At 46.4% G+C, this 14,637-nt stretch overlaps 1 protein-coding gene across 1 annotated transcript in view; it reads left to right on the forward strand.

Annotated features, from left to right (window-relative positions):
• Positions 1–6,759: 6,759 nt before the first annotated feature.
• Positions 6,760–14,637, forward strand: part of SLC1A7 (solute carrier family 1 member 7) — a 51,028-nt gene continuing 43,150 nt past the window's right edge. Inside the window, exon 1 of the mRNA NM_001205904.2 lies at positions 6,760–6,894. Within this exon, the coding sequence (NP_001192833.2) occupies positions 6,760–6,894 (135 nt within the window). The remainder of the gene's footprint in view (positions 6,895–14,637) is intronic.

Genomic DNA, 14,637 nt, shown 5'->3' on the forward strand with positions numbered 1-14,637 from the left:
ATTTATGTGGGTGCAGCCAGAAGTCCATTTATTCAATTCAATGGCTCAAGGGATGACAGCACTGGTTTGACACCAGCTGTCCTTGTCAAAGTCCACATACACCAGGTGACCAGAAATTCTTTTCAGGGACTGTGATAGTTAATTTCATGTGTCAACTTGACTAGATCAGAGGATGCCCAGATATCTGGCTAAGCATTATTCCTGAGTATGTATAGGAGAGTGTTTCTGGCTTAGATTAACATTTGGATCAGCAGACAGAGGAAAGTAGATTGCCCTCCCCAGTGTGGGTGGGCACCCCTCAATCTGTTGAGGGCTAGGGTAGAACAAAAGGGCAAAGGAAAGAAATTTGCCCATTTTTTCTGCCTTATTTCTTGAGCGGAACATCTCATCACATCTTAGAGTACTGAATTTTAAACTTTATGTTCCATTAATTTCATTTTAAGTAATGCTATTGCGTTGGACTGAACAGATCCAGAACTTGTGCCCTTCCCCTTGCCCTTGTCCCCAGCAAGTCCTGCAGCACTTGATCCGATCCAGTGATGCCTTTGGGGGGCTGAGTTGCTCACTGGCTCCCTCTGGCATGAGCCCTCTGGTGTGAGCTCATTGGCAGAGCCTGACACGCAGTAGATGCTCAACAAACAGCAGCTGGTCTTGTGGGTGCTTAGGGCCAACTTCTGAAGATGAAGAATCTAGACAGGGGGCTGGACAGGGAAGAAGGAAGGTCACAGGAGTCACTTTACCCCATTCTCTGAGGCAAACACAGGGAAGGACCAGCCTCAGCAGAGGTCGGACAGCCCCTCAGTGACTAAGGCTCACAGGAATCCACGCCCAGCCGGGTTACTTGTCCACAGAAAACCTTCCGGGAAGGGCCCCGTCTACAGAGAGCTGGGAGATGCGTCAGGGAGGAGATGAAGGCGCCTCTGGTATGTCTCTGAAAAGCAGCCAACAAACCCAGAGCTGTCATCACCATAAACCCAGCTGGGAGCTCAGACAGCTCAACCTAAACTCACTTTGATACACACTGCAAGGAGTGAGGCCCCAGGCCTGCCAGCCACTCAGCCAACTGTGTTGAGATCTCCCTTTTGGGAGCAGCTCTTGTATCCCCAACCTGGGCCCCTCTTTGGAACAAGCTCTTCTCATGCCTTCCCCTTGATCAACATTCCCTACCCTGGGTTAACTCCTGGCTTATTCAGGTCTCTGACTAAATGACCCCTCCTCTGAGAAGCTTTCCTACACACACCTTCCTTGGCTGAGTCAGCCCCTCTGCTGGCCCTGGAGAATCATTAATAATTAGCAAATAAATGGACCCTGCAGCTCTCTACCATGATACATCCTGCACAGAGTTGCCGTGGTGAGAACCAGCCTGACTACAAACTCATTCATGCAGTGTGCGACAGCTGTCCTTGTGACCCGGGGCTCTTTTTTTGACAACATTGTTTATCTTCTCTGTCCACAGCATCTTAATTAGTGTGGCTAAAATCTCCTAGGAAGCATCTCCCGTGCTTCCTGCTGCCCATCAGTTTCGGCTGCTCTGGAGGCAACTCCTTGCCCCTTGGGGCTTCCCCAGACCCCTGTCTAACTTTGAGGATGATCCTTCAAGGTATTTTCAAATAGCATGATAACAGAGACTTAATTTTATTCACACAGATTTTTACTTCCTTGTCCAAGCCACCTAAAAGGGACTGGAGGGATTTCCCTGGTGGCCTAGTGGTTAGGATTCCAGGCTTTCATTGCCATAGCCCAGGTTCAATCCCTGGTCAGGGAACTGAAATCCTGCAAGTCATGTGTCGTGGCAAAAAAAAAAAAGGAATTGCAGTTAATCCCCAGTGGTGATTGTGAAAGGGCCTGAATTAGTGGGAAGAAAAGGAGGGCGATGTACATCTGGGGTGATTAGGAAAGGCTTCAGGGAAGATGAGGCATTTGACCTGTGACTTTGGAGACAGAGAAAGACATTCCAGGCAGAGGAAATAGCATGGGCACAGATGTGGAGGCCTGAGAGAAGATGCAGGGCTCCAGCAACCCAAAGTTGTGTGGTGCTATAGGAGCCCAAGGTATGATGTTGAGCAGGAGGAGGTGGTGTGCTGGAGAGGTGAGCACATACAAGCCCCTGAGGACCTCAGAACCAGAGACTTCTTCCTGGAGGTTTCAGTGTTCCAATGTGTTTTCCCCAAACACCAGACTCATGGAACTCCCAGCTCTAGAGAGGGCTGGGTTTCTGTACACCCATGTGGAGACTTCCTCTAACATATGCTAGTTTTATAAAGGCTCTGCTAAAACTAATAGTAAATTCCTGTGAGTGTCTGCAGGGCATCCAGGCAATGCTCTAAGCATACATCTAAGCAGGTATCACCGAATTTGACCTGAATTCGATCACAACCCTATAAACTATGTAGCGTTTTATTATTCCTATTTTATAAAGAGGTAAAGAAATTTTATAGGGAGGTTAAGGTCACACAGCTAGTAAGTGGTAGAGCTAAGATATGAACTTGAGTAGTCTGATTTTGAGCTTCCTGGAGTAAAGAACTAGCTTAACTTTATTTCATCCAAATTATAGTTTTTGCACATCTAGTAGCATTGTAAGGCAATTGATTCTGTGGACAATGGGGAGCTTTTAAAGGGTTCTTATCCAGGAGCCTTTCTATTTGATTTGTAAATGTCCTTAGTATGCTCGTTATCAGTCACTTATACTTTAGTGTGAATTAGTCTTTTCCTGCGTGCTAAGTTGCTTCAGTTGTATCTGACTCTTTGCAACGCTATGGACTGTAGCCCGCCAGGCTCCCCTGTATATGGGATTTCCCTGGCAAGAATACTGGAGTGGGTTGCCATTTCCTCCTAGAGGGGATTTTCCCCACCCAGAGATCAAATCCAAGTCTCTTACATCTCCTGCATTGACAGGCAGATTCTTTATCAGTAGTGCCACCTGAGAAGTCCTTTCCTATAGCACCTCAATATTCTTACAAGCTCCCTGACAGCAAGTATTATATCAACTCATTGCTATGTCTCCAGTACCCGGGAGGGATGACATGAGAAGGTGCTATAAGAATATTTGCTTGGGTCTTCCCTGGCGGCCCAGTGGATAAAAATGTACCTGCCAACGCAGGAGAAATGGGTTCAATCCCTGATCTGAGAAGATTTCACATGCTGAGGGCAGCTAAGCACATGTGCCACAACTTCTGAGCCTGCGCACCCTAGCGCCTGTGCTCTGCAACAGCAGAAGCCACCACAATGGGAGACCCTCTCACTGCAATGAAGAGTAGCCCCCATTCTTCACAACTAGAGAAAGCCTGTGCAAAAGCAACAAAGACCCAGCGCAGCCAAAAATAAAAAATATGTGTGTAAATTAATCAGCTAAAAAAGAATATTTGCTTGAATGAGTTGTACCTTCCCCTGTTGAAGACAGTGGAAGCAATGGAAAGGAAGGCCTGGAGCCTGGGAGGTGGTTGTGTCAGAGCATGAGGGACAGGAGATGGGAATAGTTGTGGGGGCACCATGGGAATCTAGAGTCTTAGAGCCAAAACAGAAAGCAAGACTCACCTACTTCAGGGCTAAAGGCCAGGGCTGCACATCGACCAGCCTAGACAGCATTTTTAAAAGTAGAGACATTACTTTGCCAACAAAGATCCATCTAGTCAAAGCCATGGTTTTTCCAGTAGTCATGTATGGATATGAGAGTTGGACTATAAAAGAAAGCTAAGTGCCGATGAATTGATGCTTCAAAGACTCTTGAGAATCCCTTGGACTGCAAGGAGATCAAACCAGTCCATCCTAAAGGAAATCAGACCTGAATATTCATTGGAAGGACTAATGCTGAAGCTGAAACTCCAATACTTTGGTCACCTGATGCAAAGAACTGACTCATTGGAAAAGACCCTGATGCTGGGAAAGATTGAAGGCAGGAGAAAGGGATGACAGAGGATGAGGTGGTTGGGTGGCATCACCGACTCGATGGACGTGAGTTTGCGTAAGCTCTGGGAGTTGGTGATGGACAGGGAAGCCTGAAGTGCTACAGTCCATGGGGTCGCAAAGAGTTGTACACGACTGAGCGACTGAATTGAACTGAACCGCACATTGATCAAAATGCAAATCCAAATGTCTACTCAGAATGTTTTCTCTTCTAGGCAGCAACAAAATCACCTGGCCAGTTGGAAAATGAGGCATTTGTTGGAGCTGAAGGTGTTACCAGTAGATTCTTGGTTTTAAGACCAGGAGTTGGAGGGAAAAAAACAGTCTCAGACCTGTATCCATACCCATACTCCTAAAGTTACTGAAAAAGAGCAATATATTTGGAAAGAAAAGAAAGTGAAAGTTGCTCAGTCATGTCTGACTTTGTGGCCTCATGGGCTGTGGCCTGCCAGGCTCCTCTGTCCATGGAATTCTTCAGGCCAGAATATTGGAGTGAGTAGCCATTCCCTTCTCCAGGGGATCTTCCCAAGCCAGGAATAGAACCCAGGTCTCCCTCATTGCAGGCAGATTCTTTACTGACTGAGCTACCAGGGAAGAGACTTGGAAGGTTGGCTTATGGCACCAAGGGATACTTGGAAAGCACCTAGGCTGTTTCTCTCATTCTGTGGAGGACAAGACTGAGGCCCACAGAGGGCAAGGTCACAGAGCAGGTTGAGACTGGAGCCTGAGGGTCCCCTCCCTGTTGGGGGCTCTGCCCAGGGCTTCAGGGCCTGCACCACTGTGCCCTCCCCCAAGACCTCCAGCAGTTCCTTGGGCCTGTCACCTTTTTCAGGGGGGGCAAACTTGTGCACACACCACCCACCACAGACCCACAGACCCGAGCTCCCTGCTGTCACCTGACTGCCCCTAATGAGATTACAGACTCCTAGTGAAATAGAGCGTTAATTCCCCCTGGCTTTAAAGGGCAGGCCAGGCCACAAGAAATAACAACAACAACAACAACAACAAACAATAAATAAACAACCCCCCTCAAAACAAACAAACAAAAATCACCTTTATCTATAATGCTGAATACAGATGATGATCCTAAGAGCCCTCTCCCTGCCAGGCACTTTACAGCTCACCCCTGTTTTCATGAATGTGCTCCGAGTGGAATGTTACACCAGCCGTAAGGAAGTACACGGTGATTATTATGTCCGTTTTGCTGGGGAAACAGAGGCCCTGTGTGATTAAATGGCTGTTCACATGGCTAGCAAGTGGCAGAGCTGGGACTTGAATGTAGATCCCCTGGACACTGTCATCTCTAAAAAATAATAAGCCCCGAGATCCTCCAGGGTTTCCAGCTTCAGGCTTAAAGTGCCCTGAAGGGCAATGGGTAGCAAAGCCTAAGTTTGAACTCAGGTCCCCTGGACTCAAATCCTCCATTCCTGGGCTTCCCTGGTGGTTCAGTGGCTAAGACTCCGCCTGCCAATGCAGGGGACATAGGTTTGATCCCTAGTCCAGGAAGATCCCACATGCCGCAGGGCAACTAAGCCTATACACCGCAACTACTGAAGTCCATGCTCTAGAGACTGTGCTGCAAAACAAGAAAAGCCATTACAATGGGAAGCCTGTACACCGCAACTAGAAAGTAGCCTCCACTTGCAGCGACTAGAGGAAGCCCATGCAGGGCAATGCAGACCCAGTGCAAACCCCCCAAATTAATTACTTTAAAAAAATTTACAAAAAATCCTACATTCCCTACAATACTGGGAAGCACCAGTGAACCCATCTACCTGTTCATGTGGTAGAAACCAAACCAGTGAATTCCACTCTGCTACTTGCTAGCTCTAGGCCTGTGGCCAAGGGGCTCTGGCTCCCTAGAGTCTCAGTCTCCCTTTCAGTAAAATGAAGGTTGGAACCCTAGGGCTGTTGGGATGATTCCCGATGGTTCACACAGATAACACAACTTGAACAGGCCTGCCACCCAGCACGCCTCCTTTTGCCCCACCTCTCTTTGCTCCATCTGTAAAATGATGCTTACAGTACTTACTTCTTGAGATTGGTGTTAGAATTAAATGTGGTAGTACAAGTAAAGGGCAGCCGGAACAGCACGTGGCATACAGTGAATGCTTAAGGTTGGTGACTGTTAGCTCTGCTGCTGCTGCTGTTGCTAAGTTGCTTCAGTCGTGTCCGACTCTGTGTGACCCCGTAGACGGCAGCCCATCAGGCTCCACCGTCCCTGCGATTCTCCAGGCAAGAACACTGGAGTGGGTTGCCATTTTCTTCTCCAATGCATGAAAGTGAAAAGTGAAAGGGAAGTCGCTCAGTTGTGTCTGACTCTTAGCGACCCCATGGACTGTAGCCCACCAGGTTCCTCCATCCATGGGATTTTCCAGGCAAGAGTACTGGAGTGGGGTGTCATTGCCTTCTCTGGTTAGCTCTGCTAGGTAGCTATTATTATTAGTTTATTGTTGCTTTTTACTGCTACTTATTGTCTTGCCTTCAGTTCTTTCTGGAATGAAGCGGAGGTAAAAATCAAACCAACCAAACATTCCTCTGGTTTCTCCCACCAGCTCCCGGTCCTCTCCCCTCTTTAAGAGGAGCGCTTGGCTTTGAGGTCTGAACCCCCAACCACGTGGCCTGCTCTAATTTCCCAGGCTCTAATCTGCTCCTAGCTCCTAATGATGCAGCTGGTAATAGGATTGTGGCTTCCCTCTGGGGCAGCCACGCAGGCCATGGCTGTGGGGCTGGCGACTGGCGCTTAGCAACCCCAACCACCTGCCTGCTGAGGAGCCAGAGCCAGGACCCTGTGACCGGGCTGGCCTCCCGTGCATGGAATGGTGCTGTGCCCCGGGCCAGCAGGCTGGGCTCGCCATGGTGCTGGGTGCCATCCTGGCACGTGGGAGGGATGTGTGCAAGCGGAATGGACTGCTCATCCTGTCTGTGCTCTCTGTCACCGTGGGCTGCCTCCTTGGCTTCTTCCTGAGGACCCGGCACCTCTCACCCCAGGTCAGCCACGTGGGGCATCATGGGTCCCCATCTCAGAGGGCTGGGTGGGCCTGAGGGATCTGGGGGTCACGTCCCCACTCCATGGCTCCCGGGTGACATGACAGTGGGTGAGTCACTTTTCTTCTCAGGGCCCAGTTTTCTCATCTGTAAAGTGGAGTGTGATATGCATTGCAGGACAAGCGTGTGAGAGGAAGTGGCTACACACTGGCATCTCCAGGTGAATGAGAGGCAAGGGTGCCTTGTGAGAGTGCCCACAGGCTAAGAGCTGTGGGGGAGGCAAGAACAGAGTCTGTTGTTCAGTCACCAAGTCGTGTCTGACTCTTTGTGACCCCGTGGACTGCAGCACGCCAGGCTTCCCTGTCTCTCACCATCTCCTGGAGTTTGCCCAAGTTCATGTCTGCTGAATCGGTCCATGCGGAATGGAGTCTCTGAGTGTGTGAAGCAGAGAACACCTCCTAAAGCAGTTCATGGGCATTCTAGGCAGAGTGGTGAGACAGAGGGGCGTGGAAGATTTATGAGCGGGGAGCGGAGCAAACTATTCACAGCAGCTGGAATGGACACTGTGAGGCTGGGGCTGGAGCACAAAGGCCATCAGGCTTCTGGATCCCATCATCCAGCGTCAACATGGAGCAACCTCGAGGAGCTCTGAGCAGGGCAGTGACATGGTCAGCCCTGAGCTAGGAGACATCCCCTTGGGGTAGTGGTAGAACTGGCAGGGGGCAATGAGGGGATAAGAGTGGGGATGGACGGAGCAGATATGAGAACTGCTTCCCAAAGAAGAAGCTCCAGGATGTGGTTGCTGATTGAATGTGGGGCTGGGGGGCAGGAAGATAAGGTAGGCCCTCAGGGCTCTGGCCTGTGTAACAGCAAGGGTGATGACGACTTGCTTGAGGAAGGGTCCTTTTCTCAGTTAGCACCCAGCTCCTGTGGAAGAGGAGGGGGACTCTCATGGTGCTGAAGGAAAAACCATCATGATGCTGTTAAAATGGTATGGAGGACTTTATTCAGCACTATTGTGGTAGGTGTCAAGACCATGGCAGTAGGGGAGAATGCTCAGGCGCAACTCCAAATACAACAACGGCAGCTGGGGATTTACAGCTGACGAGCACAGCACAGAACAGATAATTATTAAGAAGAGACGTCAAGGGTAGGGTAAGGGGATTCTTGCTAAACCCACTAACAAGATGCTTGCTGAAGGCAGAGTTGGGGGCTTCTCACTAAATTGACTTAGCAGGATTTTTGCTACAAATAGGTGAAGCAGGATGAAGAAAAGGCCCAAGGATGAGGCTCCATTGAAAAGAGGACTGAGAATAACCTGTCTAAGGTTTGGTCAAGGAGAGAGTTTTTGTCAATGGGTTTCTGGAAGATTCCCTAACTCATAGAATTCCTCTCTCTGCAGTTCAGTGATATCTAATATGATCTCTACAACTGGGGCTCAAGGCATCAGATTTCATCATCCAGGAGAAGGAAAACACCCCTCTCTGGGAATCGAGCCCACTATTATGACAGTGACACTGTTAAACTGCTATCAGTTATTTAGGGAGAAGCATGGACTCTGGAGGCAGAGGAACTCTGAACTTGGACTCTACTATTAATGGCTGTGTGGCTGTAGGCTAAATCCCATCTCCTTTTTGAAACTCAGTTTCCTTATCTGCAAAATGGAGGGGGTGGGACTATATGTCTGCTAGAATTGCTGGGGGAGAAGGCAATGGCACCCCACTCCAGGACTCTTGCCTGGAAAATCCCATGGACGGAGGAGCCTGGTGGGCTGCCGTCTATGGTGTCGCACAGAGTCGGACATGACTGAAGCGACTTAGCAGCAGCAGAATTGCTGGGAGGGGTAAACAGGGAGTCATCAGTGAGCAGATGCAGTGGGTGCTTAGTGAGCATTACTTCACTCCTCCTTCCCTTACTTACGAGTCCAGGTCCTACCAAGAACCACCTCATATATCCCGAATCTGATAGAAATTCTTCCAGACCTGCTCACATCTGAAATTACACTCTCCTCCCACACTCACCCCAGGCTCATCCCTCCACTGGAGCCCAGCCACTGGCAGTCTTGCTTCAGAATCATTTGTAAAGAATCTATTTCTCCCATCAAACTTTGACTTGTTGACTATCACATGGGCTTTCTTGATCCAAAATGCGAGCCTAGCTAAGAGTCACAGAGAGAACACTCAACTAATTGCTAAATTAAACTGGCAATGGCACAATCCGCAAGCCACTTTAATTTTCTTCAGCAACTAAAATATATCTCTTGCAGGAAGATTATTTTGTGAAAACAAATTGGAATGCCTATTATTAAAAGCCAGACTCAGCTGGGGCCTCCTTTGCCAAAGCTGCCTTCCCCATCTGTTTGGAAATGCAAATGTGTTCCGGTCTGGATTAACCTGCCAGATAAACTGAAGGAAGGATGTGGAGTCTTAGAACAATTATTTTGCAGGAATTGGCTTTCTCAGCATCTTACTTTGAAATCCAGGAATTGTTTGTTTGATCTCTGCCTGTGACTCAGAAACCAAACCCTTCTTATTTTGTAAGCTTATGCAACAAGGCAAAAATCATAAACAATACGCAAAAGGATAGAATGTCCTATTTGTGAAAAGAACTTACAAAATCACAAGATTTATCTTTGGAAATGGGTATCTTGTTTAAAAATATAGATCATTTTGAGAGTTCCAGTTAAACCATGGTGAATTTGTAATTGTACCCATTTTTCTTTCCTTTCTGGGATACCACTAAAACTGTAGCAATGGGACTGTTTAAAGATATAAGCTCCCAAAAACAAAGATGATACAAAAGGAGACACTGAAAAAAGAAGTTGAGGAATTATAATACATTAGATGAGAAGTGGATGGAGCTGAATGCTCTCATTTAGTAGAGCACAGAAAGCTGAACTCTTGTGTCTGTAGAAGCAGATACCACTTGAGCTTGTCTTGGAAAACTCCAGAAGGGCTCAGGACTTGAAAACACAGCGTGCTGCAAGAGGCAAGGGTCAGGCATGCTGCTGAGATCGGGGATGCTGGCTAGGATTTTGTAACGGAGCAGTTAAACCCCTAGGTCCCTTCCAGTTCATGTAATCAGGGGATTCCTCATCTATTGTCTTCATCCCCCTGCTTGACACAAGGAATCAGAGAAGCTTGACTAAGAGATGTTAGGCCCACCTGTAAGTGTTGGGAGAGGGGAGGTGATGAGGCGCATGCTTCAAGAGAATTAGTGAACGAACATCTGCATCTCGAGCATGGGCTCCACCTATGACTGCTGTCAGCTGGGCTTAGGCACAGCCACACCTCCACCTAGCCAGAAGTAGAAAGGGACTTCTCAGTGAAGCCTCAGAGGAAAGACCTCCAAATTCTGCTATGAAGGAGAATCCTCCCCCTAGTGAAAACACCATATCCTCACCCATCAGTCTTCCTTGAGGAGCCTTCAGTTGACAAGTTCCACTCATTCATACAGAAGTTTAGTGCTTCACACTTACACATAAGCAGAAGGTGAACTCAAACCTGCTAATGTGGAAGATAGCGAGACCAAGCAAGTAGCACTGAGGGTCTCTAATAAAGCATGGGCAATGCTGGGAGTAGAAGAACATTTTCTAATCTTTTCTTAAGTTCTTCAGGTATGTGAGAGAAGATCTAGTGACTATAAAACAGAACAGCATGCAAAAGGAAGGAATAATTCAATAATAAGAAAGAGATTTTGGAAATTAAAAGTAGATGAGCCACGATAAAAATGTCAATAGCTGAGATAAAGCTGCAGAAATCTCCCAGAAAGTAAAACAAAAAGAGATGAAAATAGAAAAAGAATATATAAGAAAATGAGAATGTCCAACATTCAACTTACTAATAAAAGTTTTAAAGAGAGCTAACAGAAAAAAGTGGAGAGAAAAATTTCACAAAGAAAACAAGACTATTTCTCAGAAGTGAAAGGTATAAGCACAGTACTATGAATTTTTTTAAAAAGAAGAGAAGCTCATCCCATGGTCTATTACCATGAAAATTACCAAAAAAGCTAGAGATAAATAAACGATCCTAAAATGGTTCTGAGAGAATGAAACAGGTCTAATGTAAAGAATGGGCTTCTTAGGTGGAGTTAGTAGTAAAGAACTCGCCTGCCAATGCAGTAGGCATAAGAGACATGGGTTCGATCCCTGGGTCGGGAAGATCTCAAGGAGGAGGGCATGGCAACCCACTCCACTATTCTTGCCTGGAGAATCCCATGGACAGAGGAGCCTGGTGAGCTACAGTTCATAGGGTCACACAAAGTCAGACACGACTGAAGCAACTTAGCACACACACACCTATGGTGTAAAGAATAGGAAGTAAGAATGGCTTCAAACATCTTAAGTGATGCTGGAATCTAGAAGACAAAAAGGAAATGCCTTTGAAATTTGGCGGGGAAATTCTTTCAAGCCAGGAATCTTATATAAAGCCAATCTATTATCAGAGGTAAGGGTACAATAGAGGCATTTTTACTATGTAAGGGGCTTCCCAGGTGGCGCTAGTGGTAAAGAACCCCCCTGCCAATGCAGGAGACATAGGAGACGTGCGTTTGATCCCTGGCTTGGGAAAATCCCCTAGAGAAGGAAATGGCATCCCACTCCTATTCTTGCCTGGGAAGCCCCATGGACAGAGGAGCCTGGCAGGCTACAGTCCATGGGGTCACAAAGAGATGGACATGACTTAGCAACTAAACGACTATGTAAGACTCAGAAGCTTCTCTCCCATTTGCCCTTACTGAGGAATCTACCAAAGGAGATGCTCCAGCAAAACAAGGAGGCAAACCAAGAAGAAAAGGGATCCAGGAAAGAAGGGGTCCTAGACAGGACGAAGTCCCAAAGAAGAGACCCGTGACAACCACTGCCCTAGACAGCAGTCTATGCAGCCCGGAAAAAGACGATGGAGAGCTTTTGGACTGAGATCCCAGGAGCCTAAAAAGGGACCCACGTGTTTGAGGATATAGGAAATACTATTGTTAGGCATTTTAAAAGAGATGTTAAAGCATTTTGAAGAAACTAATGAATGGTTCACAGAAAACAAGGAAAATGAAAAATCAGTCAGTTATTAATTTTAGGAAATAGATGATGATTATACAAAAAGGAGCCATGGTTGGTTCAACAGTGAGCAATATGTTGTGATCAAAATTTTTAAATCTTGGCAATTAGTTTAACCAAAAAATGATATAATGGTGAAATGATAGGAGGGAAAAGGGAGTAGGAACTAAGCCCTCATCTGTCATGGCAGGGAAGTTAATAGATGTCAAAAAGATATATCTGGAAATAGCATTATAACCATATTATTTACAAATAACAATACTAAAGGAGAAACGGCTAGAGCAGTTGAGGATGGTCACTCCTGGGAAGTGGGGGTTGAGGATAAAGGTGCACGAGGAACAGCTGTTTTTCATCATATTGTGGTGTGTTTCTTCAGTTGTGATCCCATTGACTGTAGACTGCCAGGCTCCTCTGTCCATGGGGATTCTCCAGGTAAGAGTACTGGAGTGAGTAGCCGTGCCCTCTTCTGGAGGATCTTCCAGACCTGGAGATCAAACCTGAGTATCTTACGTCTCATTATAGTGCTATCTAAAGTAAAGAATATATCAGAGATGGGAATACCAAACTACTTTACCTCCTGAGAAACCTGAGAAACAAGCAGCAACAGAACCGGACATGGAACAACAGACTGGCTCAAAATTGGGAAAGGAGTACATCAAGGCTGTATGCTGTCACCCTGCTTATTTAACTTACATGCAGAGTACACTGTGTGAATGCTGGGCTGGATGAAGCACAAGCTGGAATCCAGACTGCAGGGAGAAATATCAATAACCTCAGATATGCAGATGACACCACCCGAATGGCAGAAAGTAAAGAGGAACTAAAGAGCCTCTTGATGAAGGCGAAAGAGGAGAGTGAAAAAGCTGCCTTAAAACTCAACATTCAAAAAACAAAGATCATGGCACATGATCCCATCACTTCATTGCAAATAGATGGGAAAACAATGGAAAGAGTGACAGACTTTATCTCCCTGGACTCTAAAATCACTGCAGATGGTGACTGTAGCCATGAAATTAAAAGATGCTTGCTGCTTGGAAGAAAAGCTATGACCAGCCTAGACAGCTTGTTAAAAAGCAAAGACTTTAGTTTGCCAACAAAAGTTCATCTAGTCAAAGCTATGGTTTTTCAAGTAGTCATGTATGGATGTGCGAGTTAGCTATGGTTTTTCCAGTAGTCATGTATGGATGTGCGAGTTGGACCATAAAGAAGGCTGAGCACCAAATAACTGATGCTTTTGAACTGTGGTGTTAGACAGTTCCCTAGACTTACTTGGGCTGCAAGGAGATCCAACCAGTCCATCCTAATGGAGATCAGTCCTGGGTGTTCATTGGAAGGACTGATGTTGAAGCTGAAACTCCAATACTTTGGCCACCTGATGCGAAGAACTGACTCATTAGAAAAGACCCTGATGCTGGGAAAGATTGAAGGTAGGAGGAGAGGCAGGTAACAGAAGATGAGATGGTTGGGTGGCATCACTGACACAATGGACTTGAGTTTGAGCAAGCTCAGGGAGATGGAGAAGGACAGAGAAGCCTGGCATGCTGCAGTCCATGGTGCTGCAAAGATTTGGACATGACTGAGCAACTGAACAACAATATACATGGATTAAAATTAATTCAAAAGACAAAGTCTTTTGTTTTGGGGTCTTTTTTGATTTTGGGTGTTTTGGAAATGGTAGTGGAAGGGGACTGGGAGGCCCTATTTCTGTCCTGCACTGTTGCTAACTCACTCTGTGGGCAAATCACCTCCCTCTCCTGGCTCAGCTTCCTCATCTATAAAATGAGTCAGCGGCTGGACTAGAAGATCTTTAAAACCCCTTCTCAGCACCAACATTCTATAATTTGGGGCTTTTCAAAGTATCAGACCAGTAACCAAAGCTATGTTTGGCTTTGGGTTTACAAAAAAATATTTATAAGTACAAAACTTTAAGTCATATGGTGTTTGTTTGAAAGTCTTGTACTGGCCTCACCCACAAGCTTACCCTCTGAGGAAAGTGGACTCAAACTAGCATTGCCAGAAATAACAAAATTGAATTAAATTAAATTTAAAAAGAACACATCCAGTTAAATTCGAATTTCAGATAAACAACGAATAAAGGAATTCCCTGGTGGTCCAGTGGTTAAGACTCTGTGTTTCTAGTGCTGGGGGCACGGGTTTGATCCCTGGTTGGGGAAATAAGAACCCGCAAGCTGTGTGGCTGGGGCCAAACAAACAAACAAAAGCAAAAAATCACCTACAAATAATTTTTGGTATAAGTAAAGAACAAATATTTGTTGTTTATCTGAAATTCAAACTTAACTGGCCCTCAGGGAACCTTCCTCTTCAGTTATCATGTTCCAGTTATGTGACCAGTTACTCTGGAGACAGCAGATTGGGCAAGGACCTGGTACTCTAATCCAAGGGCCCCCAGATAGGGGGAAACCAGCAGGTTATGAGGAAGCTGGTTCTAAGAACTGTGCCCAGGAAGGGCTCTTTAATACAGAGAGTGGGGTCTCACCAACCAATCCGATTCTCTTTCTTTCAGCATTTTAAATGTGAGCCCTCCTTCAAAGGGCTGGTAAGCATTCATGAAAGTGTGGGGTGAGGGGACCCAGGACAGAAGGGAAACTGACTCAAGAATGCTGTGGTCTGTTCATGAGTCAGTGTTCTCATAAAGTAGACCAACAACTTCTCTGGTGCAGAAACTGTGCCTCATT

The sequence above is a fragment of the Bos taurus genome, chromosome 3 (assembly GCF_002263795.3).
Source record: "Bos taurus isolate L1 Dominette 01449 registration number 42190680 breed Hereford chromosome 3, ARS-UCD2.0, whole genome shotgun sequence".
Lineage (NCBI taxonomy): Eukaryota > Metazoa > Chordata > Mammalia > Artiodactyla > Bovidae > Bos > Bos taurus.